General features: G+C 51.5%; 1 protein-coding gene across 3 annotated transcripts in view; it reads left to right on the forward strand.

The window, feature by feature from the left end:
- Positions 1 to 6,152: 6,152 nt before the first annotated feature.
- The window catches only part of Card14 (caspase recruitment domain family member 14), a 33,023-nt gene continuing 23,011 nt past the window's right edge, over positions 6,153 to 16,164 (forward strand). For 2 of the 3 annotated variants that reach the window (XM_050140201.1, XM_050140203.1), the window contains exons 1-3: positions 6,153 to 6,365; positions 13,092 to 13,276; positions 14,639 to 14,858. In XM_050140201.1, coding sequence (XP_049996158.1) covers positions 14,648 to 14,858 — 211 coding nt within the window. In that variant the 5' untranslated portion in view covers positions 6,153 to 6,365; positions 13,092 to 13,276; positions 14,639 to 14,647. Of the gene's footprint in view, positions 6,366 to 6,936; positions 7,123 to 13,091; positions 13,277 to 14,638; positions 14,859 to 16,164 lie in introns of those variants that run through there. The other variant, XM_050140202.1, reaches the window with a different exon arrangement.

The following is a 16,164-nucleotide window of genomic DNA, read 5'->3' on the forward strand; positions in this document are numbered from 1 at the left end:
ACGCCCAGCACTCTGGAGAGTCCTGGTTTGCAACCGGGCTTGTCTGTTTTTTTTTTTTGTTTTGTTTTGTTTTGTTTTTGAGCGTGGATCCCAGGATCTGTCCAAATTTGAGCCATAGCCCTAGTCCTAGGAAACATTTGCGCTTGGCTTTTTTTTTTTTTTTTTTCTGCTTTTGAAGAAAGATGGCAAAACTGTTAAGAGCAGTTACTCCTTTTCCAGAGAGCCAGAGTTCTTTCCAGCACTCAGATCATGTGACTCATACCCGCTTGCTTCTCCAGCTCCTGGGGATCCAACCCTGGCTTAGGTGAAGGCCACTCTCATGTACACACACACACACGTCTTTAAAAGCTACTATTAAAAGGGAACTCATTTAGGTAAGTTTAGTCTGGAGAAGTTGTGAGTCACAATATATCCTCGTTAAAACAAGTTATTGCCGCCTTCTCTTGAGAGCTTGGCGCCTGCTCTGGTGTCAGAATTTGTATACACCAGATAACCGATATAATATATGTAATAATATCATATCAGAACATTAAGGACAGAGCTGGTCACCCATCTGAGACTAAGTAAAATGTGAGCTCATGGGTTTATTCCATGTTCTCATGCCCTTTTGCAAGCCTGACTCTAGGGGTTGTTGTGCAATCTCTGATGTAAAATACACATGAATTTTAATGACATTGTAAGAGAAGATTGTAAAGTTCCATTTCATACTGCCTGTTGAAATTAGTCTAATAATAGCTTAGGGATACTGTTTAAGAAGCTGTTTAATCTCACCCGTTTCTTTTACTTCATCAAATGTAATGACTAGAAAAAAAATTATTGTATTGTTATTGGGCCACTCTGCTCATATATCTTTTTAAAAAGTTTACTGTGTTTGTGTGTGTTCATGGATGTAAGTGGGATGCCTATACCACGTTGTAGGCATGGAGGTCAGGGGACAACTTTGTAGAGTTTTTCTTTCCTTTTACGTTTCTGTGGGTTCTAGGATCAAACCCAGGTCATCAAGCTTGCACAGCAAGCTCTCTTAGCCCATGAGCCAGCTTCCCAGCCTGCTTTATCTTTTCTTATAGTACCCAAACAATTTGAAGATCCTCGTTTTGTTTTTAACAGTTGTAGGCAGCTACAATCTGGTCAAGCATGCCTTTGTCACTTGCCTTGTTATTGTATCTGATCAACATGGTTACATTGTATTTTATATGTACTACCTACTTGAAAGCAAAGGTTTAGTCTAGGGTAGTAGCTTATACTTATGACCCCAACATTTGAGTGGTGCAGGCAGGAGCATCCAGAGTTTGAGGCCAGAGTGGACTACGTGAAGAGACTGTCTTTATAAAAATAAACTAAGTAAGGGCTGGAGAGATGGCTTAGTGGTTAAGAGCACTGGCTGCTCTTGCAGAGGACCCGGGTTCAGTTCTCAGCACCTGTGTCAGGCAGCTCACAGCCAGTTCTAGGGGACCCAAGGCCCTCTTCTGGCCTCCGAAAGCACCTGCATGCATGTACACACACACACACACACACACACACACACACTGGCATGTGCACGCAAATAATAAATTGCTTAGTTAATTAAAATAATAAATAACTGACAGCCCTATTGACAATCTATGATTTCAATGTTTAAGCTGAGGGATTAATGTGATTCTTTTTTTTAAATATTTTTATGGCTTATTTAACTTTATTTTATATGCATTGGTGTGAAGGTATCAGATCCCCTGGAACTGGATCTTCTGACAGTTATGAGCTGCCACGTGGGTGCCGGGAACCGAACCCGGGTCCTCTGGAAGAGCAGTCAGTGCCCTTAACCACTGAGCCATCTCTCCAGCCCCCGATTAATGTGATTCTTATACATCTCAGCCACCATTACAAGCAGAGGGTGCCGGCAAATGTCTCACCTATGCTACTGTTGGGAAAACTATGCTCAGTCTACATTTACAGCAAGGGAGAGACTGGCCAAGCTCAGATTTTCCATTACAGTGGCTTTATCCTGCACTCTGGAGCCCTGGACACCTTGGTCTCTCAAGGGAAGAAACTTCCAGGTGACAAAGATGGTCAGACCGGTCACTCTTGCCCTTAGCACACTTTCTCATTAGCCCCACATTGCCTGCCCACCATGTTGGGGGGATGTGTTTAATTTAAGGAGGGCAGGGGCATATCTACTTAGCTTCCCAGTTTCCTTAACGTAAGTAAACAGTTGCCAGCTTGCTCACTCCTCACACCCAGGGAAAGAAGGCAGAACACAGACACGGTCCAGCTGAGCGGGAGCACAGCAAACGCCTCTGGGAGCAATGGGGGAAACGAGACAGGAGCCCATCGGCACCCCCTCGAGCTCCTGGAGTCAAGGATAAAGTGGGAGTCTCCTCCTGCCCAAGGGTGGGGGAAGCTCAGGCAGCCCCATCCTCAGCTGTTGTCACTGCAGAGGTTGACATACTAGACCAAAGGAAACCCATAGAGTTGTCCCCAAGGATTGCTTCCTGCTAGTGTTCCCCCCCACCACCACCCAGTAGAGGTGCAGGTGTACAGCAAGCTGCGCCACCCGTGCAGGACAGGAGCCATCCCCAGTCCTGGACTGGGGCTCACTTGCCTTCATTGAGTGTTTATTACAGAGAAGGGCAAGACCCACGAAACCTACAAACAAATAAGATAATGGTATGTTATAAATAAAATAGAACAAAGTAGAAAAAGCTACTGAGTTTCTGGTTTCACTTGGTGGCTGGAGGAAAATGTCACCTGACTTGAGGTGTTCATAGTTACAGCCAGGGAAGGGACAGAAAGAAGGAGCATAGGCAGAGTGAGCTGGAGGGAAGGGAGAAGGGCCACATCCAGCAGGATCTCGCAGACTGTGACTGCCACAGAGCCCCTTCCGGATGGGGCGGGGCTGGGTGGGGATGAGCTGGAAAGGTGGCTTGGCTGCATAGGGAGAGGCGAAGGAGATGCTGAAGCTCTGAAGAGAGGGGGCGGCAGCTGTCTGACACCGTGGAAATTTTAGGTGGAAGTTTACAGAGCCGATAGTTGGCTGGGCTAGGTGGGGCTGTCAGGATTACAAAGATTTCTGGGTCAAGAGATAGGAGACTCCCAGGGCCTTGTGCTAGGAATAAGTAAGGTGTGCAGCAAGAGCTGTGGCGTGGGGTTTCCCTTTGTGGTGGAGGGGTGAGGAAAATGTTGTGGAACCAGCTCAGAACAGCCGTGGGAACCGTGTGAATGTCCGGATGGACAAGAAGGCTCCCTTGGGCTCCTGGTTCCTACTGATGGAGATGCTGATCACGGTCGAAGGCTTTTCTCAGTCCCCTGTCTGGGTGGGAGGACCTTAGGGATTGTCTTTCTTTTCTTTCTTCATTTTCTTTATTTATTTTCGAGACAGGGTTTTCCTGTAGCTTTGGAGCCTATCCTGGAACTTACTCTATAGACCAGGCTGGCCTCGAACTCACAGAGATCTGCCTGCCTCTACCTCCCAAGTGTTGGGATTAAAAGCGTGCGCCACCACGCCAGGCATTCTTTCTTTCTTTCTTTTTTTAAGATTTATTTATTTATTATGTATACAGTGTTCTGTCTGCATGTATGCCTGCAGGCCAGAAGAGGGCACCAAATCTCATCCCAGATGGTTGTGAGCCACCATGTGATTCCTGGGAATTGAACTCAGGACCCCTGGAAGAGCAGCCAGTGCTCTTAACCTCTAAGACATCTCTCTAGCCTCCGACCTCAGGAATTTTCCTCTGGACAGATGAAATCTGGTGTCTGGGTCACAGGCTAGTCCCCCTGCTGAGGAGAAGGCCACAGCCACTCTACCAGGGTCACAGGCTCAAGCACAGTTAAGAGCATCATCACCTCTTAGGCAGGTTGCTAAGCACCCTGGCCCCAGGCTTCTCACATCTCCTCCTAAAATGTCCCTGCCCTGTGGCAGGAAGGCTCATTCCACCAAGGCCCATGCATAGAAACCTCTAGAGAGTTCTAGGACATGCAAAGAAACACTGCTATGTCAAGTGAAGGAGGGGGGGCCCTGAGTCTCTGCCCTCAAACACAGAGGCCGGGCGTGATGGTGTGTTGTAGTCCCAGCACTCAGGAGGCTGTTTCAGGAGGAACATGAGTTCCAGACCAACCTGGGCTGCGGATTGGCGCCGGGGAATCTCTCCTGCATGCACAGAAAGCATGCCAAGCATGGTGGCGTGACCCAGAGTACCAACTTTTCTGATATAATTCTGATCTGGACACTGTAGATCCCACTGAGCCCTCTACCCTAATCCACTCCTTTCGCGAGCTGTGAATTTCACCCGTTTTTGTTTGTTTGTTTTTTTTTTTCAGGGTTTCTCTGTGTAAAAGCCAAGGCTGTCCTGAAAGTCACTCTGTAGACCAGGCTGGCCTCGAACTCACAGAGATCCGCCTGCCTCTGCCTCCTGAGTGCTGGGATTAAAGGCGTGCGTCACCATGCCCAGTAAATTTCACCAGTTTTAAGGAAGAAAATTCCCATCAGTAGATGTGAGCTGGCTGGTGGGGTGGACGGTTCTCAAGCACCACGTGGAGCTTCGGGTGGTAGTGCAGAGGCACAGCAGAGAGTGACCTGTTCTGCCTGCTCTGTGGAAACAATGGCTTCCTGCCCTGCCCTGCCCTGCCTTGCCCTGCCGTGGCACACTCCCTGTGTTGGCAGCTAGTGAGGAGCAAGGAGTCAGGTGCCGCTGCACCCTGTCTGCTCAGGCCTCCAGCGGAGTATTGGGAAACTGTTTATAAAGTGTTGGAAGGAATCCTGGAATCCTCTTGCCCACGAGTGGTGAGCAAGAAGAGGCGTGACTCTCAGTGCGCATGGCACGCCAGTCCTGGGTGTCACTCTGCCTGGATGCTCTTCTGCCTGCCCCGCTGGTCTGCACGTCCTGATGTGTCTAATCTTTCCTCTCCCAGGACCTTCCACTTGTCCAGTTCCTCCATCTCCACTCGTGCTAGCGTTACTCCAAAGCCTGCCAGAACCTCCCTGACCTCCAGAACATCACTGGAACTGCTGATAAATGCAGTGTTGCTCCGAGTTGCCCTCTGGCTGTCCTGGGGCCAGTTTCTGTCCCTTGTCCTTACTGATTACAGCACTCCCTATAGGCCCTGTAGTCAAGGCGCCAGCTGCCCTCAGCCAGCCCCACCCACCTCCAGGGTGGCTGTCCCTGGAGTGACAGACACCCTGTTGCAATCCCGAGGATGCTGGCTAAGCAGCAGAGGGCGCTGTGGAGAAGAAGACAGAATCCTGTGCTCATACTGCTTTATCTGTGGAGCGCCCTGTGAGTCTAAAGAGGTCATGTTTCTTTTAATGTTTTCTTTTCTGCCTTTCTTTCAGACTATCACTGCTGTTATTTTGAGACAGGACTTTGTGTACGTCTGGCTGGCCTAGAACTCAGAAGGAAGCTGAGAATGGCCTTTGACTTAGAAAGGCCTCCTGCCTCTGCCTCCTGAGGACCAGGATTACAGGCTGCAGCACCATGCTAGGCATGCTTTCTGTGCACGCAGGAGAGCCTCCTCCCCGCCCCCCGCCGCCCCAGTCCACAGCCCAGGTTGGTCTGGAACTCACGTTCCTCCTGACCCAGCCTCCTGAGTGTTGGGACTACAACACACCATCACGCCCGGCCTCTGTGTTTGAGGGCAGAGACTCAGGGGCCCCCTCCTTCACTTGACATAGCAGTGTTTCTTTGCATGTCCTAGAACTCTCTAGAGGTTTTTATGCATGGCCCTTGGTGGGATGAGCCTTCCTGCCACAGGGCAGGGACATTTTAGGAGGAGATGTGAGAAGCCCGGGGCCGGGGTGCTCAGCAACCTGCCCAAGAGGTGGTGATGCTCTTAACTGTGCTTGAGCCTGTGACCCTGGTAGAGTGGCTGTGGCCTTCTCCTCAGCAGGGGGACTAGCCTGTGACCCGGGAGGCCAGTTTTCATCTGTCCAGATGAAAATTCCTAGGATTCTCCCACCCAGACAAGAGACCAAGAACAGCCTTCCACCCTGGTCAGAACCCAGGAGCTTGAGACGGTTTACTCATTTGCTCGGGCAATATTTATGCAACCGTCCTAGGGGTGGGGCCGCACAGAGAACAAGAAAGACAAGAATTGTCACATGCCATGGGGGAGGCAGAAAACCAGACTGCAAAATAGATGGGGCGGACGAGTTCAACAGAGAGAAATGAAACAGGCCGAGGGGAAGGGAGGGCCCAGATGAGAAGTCCGCAGGTTAAAATAGAAAGCCCTGGAAGGGCCTTTTTGTGGGAAGCTGGGCCTTGGGTGGCATCCAAAGGAGCTGAGGGGAGGAAGTTCTTGGCAGCAGGAACAGCAGGTGCCAAAGCTGGTTGGTGTAGGAGTGAGCCTGGAGTCACAGACTCGGAAGGAGCCTGCACGCCCAGAGAAGGCGGGAGGTATGTGCCGTCAGCAGCTAGAGACTGGGCACTGTGGACCCGAGAGCCTGCACACCAAAGGGCGAGCTCAGGTCCCAGTTAAGGCTCCCTGCCTGCTGTGTGAATGCTGGCGGTGGGGCCTGGGAGCCGCTGTGCAGTAGAGAAGGACTATGGATGTAGATCTAGGGATACCACATGGCTAAAGTTATCAGACTCTAGGAAGAGATGCCCAAGGCTTTTGCCACGGCCTAAGTCTACTTCGGAAGTGTTGGCCCTTGATGGGCCTGTTGGGGTCACCGTGGGATCCCTGTATTTGGTCATGGGACCAGGAAGGCCCCCAATCATCTTAACCTTCCCAGGTTCTTTCCAAGAGTAGAGACTGATGGACTGGGCTGATTGCACACGAAGGAGGGAGGATTCTCCTGGCCCCCACCACACCCTCGGTCACTGCTTTAGGTGGGGGGACCAGATGCCTGGCATTTCTCAACAGGCGACGGTGACTCTCACATCAGCCAATCAGACGCATGAGGAGGGAATGAGCCGGTACTTCACCTGTGTGTGTGTGTGTGTATGTAAGCCGGGTATATAAGGCCCTGCTTCTGAGGGCTGAGCCCAGATGACCGTGCCAGTCAAACCTGCTCCCAGTGGCTGTTCAGCCCAGCCCAGCCTAAGACTGAGCCTCCGACCATCACAGGAGAGAACGGCTAATGCGAAGTCCGTCTAACCAGATCCAGTCAGCATCCCAGAGGGACCGTGGACGGGTCAGGACAATGGACAGGTCAGGACAGGGCCCTGGCTGTTCTGAGGCAAGAGGGGACATCATCTTCCTCAGTGAGAGTGGAGGTGGCACCTGGTTTGTGGGGAAATGAAGGGAATAGCCTGTCTCACCGTGCTTGGTTAGCCTGTCTCACCATGCTAGGTTAAAGAGCTGGAATATTCTCTGGTTGCTGAGTTCTATCAGAGTCACAGGGTCCGGACAGGTGAAAGGAATCTGGGATTTATAGTCACGCCTCCTGGGTTACTGGGGTTGGATGAAGCGGAAAGCAGGTGTCTGGAGGCAGGGGTACAGTGAGTTAGGCCTGTCATCAGTGGGAATGGGGGATTCCATGGATATTCCTGGGACTGAGAGATTGGATTGGAGCAGAAGGACACAAAGGGCCATCCTCCCTTCTGTGCTTGGAGGGGGTTACCACATCCATCAGTGACCTGTTCTAACCTCCTTTCCAGACTGGTGTGTGTGTGTGTGTGTGTGTGTCTATGTGTTTGTGTGTGTCTATGTGTTTGTGTGTGTGTGCTCATGTGTAAGAGTGTATATGTGTGTCTATGTGTTTGTGTGTGTGTGCTCATGTGTAAGAGTGTGTATGTGTTTGTGTTGCGCTCATGTGTAAGAGTGTGTATGTGTGTGGTGGTGTGTATGTGTATTTATGTGTTTGTGTTGTGCTCATGTGTAAGAGAGTATATGAGTGTGCATGTATGTGATCAAGAGAAAAAGAGTGTGTGTTTATGTGTACATGTGAGAGAGAGGGTAGTATATGTGTATGTATACTTGCATATGTGTGAGAGATCATGTGGGGGTGTGCATGAGAATGTGTGTGTTTATGTGTGTGTGGTGTGTATGTGCACATGAGAGTGTGTGTGTATGCTTGAGTTTGTGTGTGTGTGCACACTTGTGCTTGTGTATGTGTGAGAGAGATCATGTGGGGGTGTGAATGATAATGTGTGTATTTGTGTGTTTGCTGTGTTGTGTGTGTGTGAGAGAGAGGGTGTGTGTCAGAGAAGGAAAAAGTTTTCTCCTACCAGACGGTACAGGAGGCTGAGGCCTAGGGTCTGAGAAGGCAGACAAGGAAGAGTCTCGGAGGAGGACGCAAGAGGCTGCTCTAGTGTTAGGCTCAGGCTCCTGAGAGGGTACCAGCTCTGGGGCAGGTTTTCTTTCTCAGTAGGACTCACCACTCTCTAACCTGGAGCCGAATTATAAACACAGCCCTGCTTTCTGTTTGTTTTCTGAGATCTTGCTCTGCTGCCCAGGCTGGTCTCCAACGCTCAAGCTCATGGGGCTTCCCAAGGATCTGGGACCACACCCAGCTCATCCACTGTGTGTGTGTGTGTGTGTGTGTGTGTGTGTGTGTGTGTGTGTGTGTGTGTGACCATCAGCCTCACCCACGCTCAGTAAGTGCTCTCCCACTGAACTGCACCCCAGACCCAAGCAATGATTTCCCGATTTGGGTTTTTTTTTTATTTTTTTTTTGAGTGTGTGTTTCATTTTCATTTTTGTTTTGTGACAGGGTTTCGTGTAACCCAGGTTGTCATAAACTTGCTGTGTAGCCCAGGCTGGCCTAGAATTCCTATTCCTTTAGCTTCTACCTCTCAAGTTCTGGGTTGCAGCCATGCCCCCTGCCTGACAAACTGTCTTATTCTCTGGCTCTTTGAATTACTATATGCTGATCAATAGCAGGCCACCCAGAGTGGCCTTGAGGGACTGCTTGGTTATATCCACTTATACCTTTATTCTGGACCGGCTTTGGGGCTCAAGAGGCCTGGGACAGAACTAGACTTTTGAGGGCCCTGACTTTCTAAGTTGCCCTGACAGTGGCAGGGGCAATTCAAGGGTAGTTCACCTACCAGGAAAAAAGAGGCATGTACAATCAGATTAGCTAACGCTCCCAGAGCCCCTGTGACCACTGGGACCCAGTCCAGAAATCCTAACACATCAGCACCCCCTTTTCCCCAGCCATGGGCCCCAGAGCCTCCTGCAGACCCGAGTTTCGGCTGCAGGCTAGAGTGTGGCTGTTGGATCTGCTCGCATCCTGAGTCCTGATGTAATGATGCATGGGTGAACAGCGCAGCGTGGTTTGCTACGAATAAATTAATATTCCATGAGCCCTTATTTGGGGGTCATTTGGTACCAATTTAACTGCAGGGCTGTTGATCCTGTCAGGGAAAGGGTCACAATTCAGGGGCGCCTATATTGTCTGCCTCTGCAGCTGAGGGGCAGGGTCAAGCTCCGTGTTTGCTTAGGTGAATATCTCTGGACCTGGGGAAGCACACTCTACACCTCTGTATTGTGTGGGAGGGGAAGAATCCTGTCCTGAGAGTGGCATCTTCCTGACCGAGGCAGTTCTAGACGACCATCTCCTTTCTCGTGACTTTTCCGGAACCTCCTCCACCGGAGGCAGCATCTGTTGTTCCCTGGCATGCTTCCCTCCTCTGCAACACCAGCACACGTTAGGAGACCCTCTTCTCTTAGAGCTGAGACAGAAATCTAAGAAGGCAATGTCTCTCTGGGCAGTGACTCTGCAGAAGGTGCAGGGAGACATGGGGTGTGCTCTGTAGACGCAACCCACTGTGCTCCTCTTTGGGTGGATATAGAGCAGGAGCGTGGCAACCCAACCCTCTCCAGGGACGTTCTGGGTTGGCACTGGGGTGCTCTGGGCTGGCACTGGGGCGCTTTGGGCTGGTACGGGGGCGCTCTGGGCTGGCACTGGGCGCTCTGGGCTGGTACGGGGGCACTCTGGGCTGGCACTGGAGCACTCTGGGCTGGCACTGGGAAGCTCTGGGCTGGCACAGGGGCGCTCTGGGCTGGCACTGAGGCGCTCTGGGCTGGCACTGGGCGCTCTGGGCTGGTATGGGGGCGCTCTGGGCTGGCACTGGGAAGCTCTGGGTTGGCACTGGGGTGCTCTGGGCTGGCACTGAGGCGCTCTGGGCTGGCACTGGGCGCTCTGGGCTGGTACGGGGGCGCTCTGGGCTGGCACTGGAGCGCTCTGGGCTGGTACGGGGGCGCTCTGGGCTGGCACTGGGATGCTCTGGGACGTTCTGGGCTGGCACTGGGGTGTTCTGGGCTGGCACAGGGGCGCTCTGGGCTGGCACTGGGGAGCTCTGGGCTAGTTTCAGGGCTGCCGGCTACTCCCCGTGTTGGTTCCCTTTTCCTGATTTTTTTTTTGGCTGCTTTCTTCCTTTTACACTTAATTTCTTTCTTGCTTATCTATTTACTTATTTATCGGGGGCAGCACACTAGTGCGGAGACAGGAGCACAGCCTGGAGCTGGTTCTCTCCCTCCACCTTGTGGGTCCCAGGGATTGAACTCAGGTCGTCGGCCTCAGTGGCAAACAACTTCACCTGCTGAGCCGTCTGAATTGGCCCCCACCCCATAAAACAGTTTCGGAATTATCAGGGGTTTGTTCCGGCAAGATCCCGGTAGAGGGCTCCCAGGTCTCTGTCACCATTTGTCCTTGTTTCACGTGTTGTATCTGTCGGCGACACGTGAGGTAGCTGTGCCCACCCATGCTCCTGGCATCTAAGCACGGGTAGGGGAACCCCCAGACACGGTGCGGGCTGTCCTGGGAGGTGGCATCCGGTGAAGGGATCGGAGAGGCTGGCGCCCAGTGCCCCAAGGACTGACACACAGAGGTCAGGGACTGGCACAAGAGGAACCAGGCTTGGGTGGGGCTCCGAACAGTCAAGTGACAGACTGATGAAGGGAAAGAAGGGGAAGGGTGTGGAGGAAGAGAGGCAGGGAAGGGGGAGTGGGAAGGGGAGTACAAGAGGGCAGGAGGAGAATACGGGAAACAGAAATGGAGCCGTGTCCTTACACTGAAGACAGTATCCTTTGTCTTCAGATTGATAGGACAGGACAGATCACGGCAGGGGGGCTCCTCAAGCCACATCGTCTTCCTGGACCATGTCAGGGGCTTGAGACCAGAGCAGGATCAATATAGATCTGAGATCTTTCTATCATCCTTCCTTCCATCCATCTATCCATCCATCCATTCATCTACCTATCTATCTCCATCTTTTCTTCCTTCCCTCCTCCTCCTCCTCTTCTTTTTCTTCGTTTCTTCTTCTTCGTCTTCTTACACAGGGTTTCTCTGTGTAACATCCCTGACTGTCCCGAACTTGCTCTGTAGACCAGGCTGGCCTTGAACTCACAGAGATCCTCCTGCCTCTGCCTCCGAGTGCTGGGATTAAAGGTGTGTGCCACGCTCCTTTCTTTTTACTTAGCAGCTTTTCTGACCATCGTTCACACGCCTCATAATTTACCCATCCTGATGTGAAATCTAGAGGCCTTTGTGTCTTCACAAACACATGCATACACCCCACAGTCAATTTCCACACCCACGGCACATCGGTGTGATACGGCGTCCCGAGACTCCTCCAGCTGACCAGGTCGGGGCTGTGTGGTTCCCAGCTCTGTCCTGGGCTTGTTGCTCAGCTCTCACCGTCTACAAATTCTCATTTTCTTTTTTTTTTTTTAAATATATTTATTTATTATGTATACAACTTTCTGCCTCCATGTATACCCAAACGCCAGAGGAGGGTGCCAGATCTCATTACAGATGGTTTGGAGCCACCATGTGGTTGCTGGGAATTGAACTCAGGACCTCTGGAAGAGCAGAGGGAGCACTTAACCACTGAGCCATCTCTCCAGCCCCTCATTTTCTTTTTTATATTAAAATTTTAACTAAAGCTGGGACAGGGTCTCATGTAGCCCAAGTTGGCCTTGAACTTGCAACGTGGCTAATGACTTTAACACTTTATTCATCTCTTATACCACCCGGGTGCTGGGATCAAGGGAAGTACCACCGCACCTGGGTTATGCTGGGAACTGAACCCAGGGCTTAGTATATGAGTGCACAGTAGGCCAGCGCTCTGCAGCTGAGCTGCATTCCCCGCTCGAATTCCTTTCTTCCATCCTCCCTCCCTCCCTCCCTCCCTCCCTCCCTCCCTCCCTCCCTCCTTTTCTCCTTCACTCCTTTCCTTCCTTCTTTCATTCCTCTTTTTAATGCAATGTATTTTCACTTTTTTTGACAAGGTCTCACTATGTCACTCATGGCTAACCTGGAACTTGCTATGTAGGCCAGCATGGTCTTGAACTCACAGAGATCTATCTGTCTCTGCCTCCTAAATGCAGGGATTAAAGGTGCCACCAAACTTGGCTTTATTTTCACTCCCCACCAGACTCTGCAGTTTACAGATGGTCCTGTTCTGACGTGGAGGTAAACACTAGGCAAACGTTGGGTCCGTAAGAGCCCCTTGAGATGTGTCCATGAGTGCCATGCTGACACAGGGCCAGGCACCCCGGGCCTGGGCATTTCCAAACTTCCTAGCCCTATGTGTCTAGTACGGTGCAGGCAGTGGCTCCAAGCTCCAGTCACATCGAGGGCTGCTCCAAGAATGTCTTCCCCATGCCATCCCAAATCTCTGTATTGCTAGAACTATCCCTGGCAGTTTGGCTTAGCACCCCAAGTCCCCGCCCCCCCCCCATCTTGAAAGGACACCAATAACTCAGTAAGCTCACCAACTCCATCTGTGAAAACCAGCTTCCACCAAGCTCACATTCCCAGGTCCTTTGGGGGATGTGACTTGGAACACCTTAGGGTCAGCTGTCAGCAGGAAACCTGGAGTGAGCTGGTGGCGCTCCTGACTGCTCTCTGCTCATCCCCACCCCATGTGACCCTCTTCCCTGTGATGGCGCTGCATGAGGAAGTTCTGAGGAAGGGTATTCATGGCGGCTGTTCTCTAACTGGTCTGTGAACACCGTGACTGGTTAGACACCTGCTAACTTTTTCTAGTGACACCGAGTGGCAATGACACCTGCTAACTCCCTCTAGTGCCATCCTGGAGTTCCGAGCCAGGCTCCATCCAGATCCTGTTTCCTTTAAGGAACCGAGAAAGTCATGGGTCAGAGGCATCTGCAGCAATTTCTGGAATAAATGCAATCTTTTATTGTTTCTCTTTCCACTTGCCTTTTAGGCTTTGGTGCTCAGACTTTGAGTCTTGGAGCAGGTCACATGATCTGAAGTAACTTCACAGCCCTTCCTGCCTGGCCCAGCCCCACTATAACTTGTGGAGAAAGAGCCATTGGCAGCTCACCAACCAGGGAGGAGATTCCAGCCAGTTGCAAGGAGGCCCTGCAGAAGCGACTCTGGGCACCTCTGGTGAGTAACTTTCTGGAGCCTGGGGTCCTGACATGGTTTTGTTTATCTGTTCCTCTTGTTGCTGTGAAGAAACAGGTTATTTGGGTTCGTGATTTGGGGAACAGTCTGTCAGGGTGTGGAAGGCGTGTCAATAGGAGCAAGAGCTGCTCACAGTGTCCACAGACAGGAAGCAGAGAGCTGCCTGCTGCTGTCCGGCTGGCTTCCTCCTCTTCCTTTGGTCTGGGATCTCAGTCCTCAGGCATGGTGACACCCATGTTTAGGGCCAGTCTTCACTCCTTAGTCAGACCTGTCTGGAGACACTTGTACAGCCATGCACGAGGATTGTGTTTAGATAGATCAAAATACAGACAAGTCAATGATCAAGATTAGCTATCCCAGGTGGACTGGGTGCTGCTCGTGGAGACAGAGTGGCCCAGCCATTGCTTTATGTTTTTTATAAGCACAAGGGCTGGCTTGCCGTGGTTTCTGCGCATCTTCAGAACTCAAACCTCTTCCTACTCAACACCAGCTGGTCCAGATGATTTAGACAAATGAAAATAATCAAGCCACGGGAATTTGTGGTCCCGCAATGGCTCCCACTGGTGCTCAGAGATGCACAAGGATGTTGCAGCGCTGTGTGTGATGTGTCCCGGTGTCCACCCACAGGCCATCACCGGAGCGGCTGCTTCAAGCGGACGGGGCTATGAGACTTGATCTTCCACAGAGGCAGACACAGTAACAGCCTTTGTAAACCGACTCAAGATTGGGGAGCTATGTAGTGGGGAGCCCTTTCCAGCTCCCCTGGTCAGTCTGAAAGTCAGTGGGCTTTGTTTAATCAGATCAGGCTGTCTTTTATGCAGCTAACTTGAACTCTTGACACCCTGACTCCTGACCTGCAATTCTGTCCTGACTGGGTGCTCTCCCCAGTTCCCCACCTGACCCTTTCTGCCCTTAGAAGAGCAGCAACAATGCCGGCTGCTAGACAGCATCCAAGATCTAAATTTTACTCCAGGACAGTTCTCAGCCTTACTTTCTTTTCTCCCCAGTGTGTGTGTGTGTGTGTGTGTGTGTGTGTGTGTGTGTGTGTGGTACTGAGGATGGAACCTAGCACCCAGCACCTCAGCAATGCTGAGTAACTATAGCACTGAGCTATGTGCGCAGCCCAAACCTGATTTTCACTACCATCTTCTTGGGTTAATGAAGTCCCTGGGCCATGAACAGCAAATGGCAAATGTAGTTTACTGACACCTGTCTGTGAATGCACCCCTACCCCGCCCTCTAAGAGTCCATGATTGCACCCCATCCTGCCCTCTCAGCATCCACGATTGCATCCCTACCCCGCTCTGTAAGAGTCCATGATTGCACCTCATCCCGCCCTCTCAGAGTCCAGGTATGGCAGAACTGTGCCGCACGGATTCCACGCTGACCGCTCTGGACGAGGAGATGCTCTGGGACATGCTGGAGAGTCACCGCTGCAAGATCGTGCAGAGCATCTGCCCCAGCCGCCTGACCCCCTACTTGCGCCAGGCCAAGGTGTTGGGCCAGCTGGACGAGGAGGAGGTCCTCCACAGCCCCCGCTTCACCAACAGTGCCATGAGAGTCGGTGAGTCCGTAGCCGTTAGCCTCACCCTGAGTCGCCTGGATTACACTCGAGGGCTTCCTGCCAGCAGTTCAACAAGGTTGATGCTATAGCAATGGTGGGAAGGGGAGGACCTCAATACCAAGGCTGGCTCATGCCTGTCACCTCAACATTTCAAGTGACTGAGGCAGGGGGATTGCTACAAGTTCGAGGCCAGTCCGGACTATCATGTGAGAGACCCTATCAAAAAGGAGGGGGATGTAGATCTGTTGGTAGAAACTTTGCCAGCGTACACCAAGGACTGGCTAGATCCCAGTACTATAAATCAAGCATTGTGGTGTGCACCCGCCAGAAGCAGGAGGATCAGAAATTTAAGGCCGCCTTCAGTTCTAGATCAACAAGTCCTAGGCAGTGTAGGCTAAGTAAGGTCCTATCTCAAAACAACCTCCACAATAAAAGCATCAAGGGGACCAAGGTTCCCAACTTTTGGGACACTGAGTTAGTCCCCTAGCAAAGTCCCAGCTGAAAGCTAAGAACAGAGTTGTTTCAAAGGACAGTGGTGGGATATTTCACATGGACAAAGCCCTGACCTCCACCCCTACTGCCCAGGGGAAGAAGCCCCACAGTTACACATTCTCTTAGTTCTGCAGCTCAGAAACTCGAATGTTGTATGGACAGGGCCATGATCCTGCTGCAGGCTGTGTGGGGACTCTTCTTGCCATCCGCTCTCGGGGCTCCAGGAACTCTGGGCGTGCGGTGCCATCCGCTCTCGGGGCTCCAGGAACTCTGGGAGTGCGGTGCTGTTTCTCCAGCTCTGCCTCCGTCTTCACACGGCCTCTCCTGTGCTTTCCTCTCCTCCCTCCTGTAAGCATGCTTATATTTGGAACGTGGCACACTTTATCTTCATTTTCTCTTCATTTTTAAATTTATTTATTTATTTGGTTTTTCAAGACAGGGCTTCTGTGGATCTAGTTCTGGTAGATCAGGCTGGCCTCGGACTCACAGAGTTCCGCCTGTCTCTGCTTCCCATGTGCTGGGATTAAAGGTGTGCGCCACCATCACCCAGCTAAATTTAATTTTTTGTTTGGGATACTGTCTCATGCATCCTTGAGCTTGCTATGCAGCCAGGAATGACTTTGAATTTTCAATTCATCTATCTCAGATAGGGGTGTCCCAGCCCTCATGCTGTGCAAACACGCTACCAACTGAGCTGCACCCCAGCCCCGGGACAGCCTTGCCTTGAGACCTTTCACTTCATTATATCCACAAAGATCCTTGGTCCAAAGGAAAACACACACACACACACACACACACACACACACACACACAC

This window comes from Alexandromys fortis, unplaced genomic scaffold (assembly GCF_014885135.2).
Source record: "Alexandromys fortis isolate MF-2015 unplaced genomic scaffold, M_Fortis_MF-2015_v1.1 scaffold_39, whole genome shotgun sequence".
In the NCBI taxonomy this organism is placed as follows: domain Eukaryota; kingdom Metazoa; phylum Chordata; class Mammalia; order Rodentia; family Cricetidae; genus Alexandromys; species Alexandromys fortis.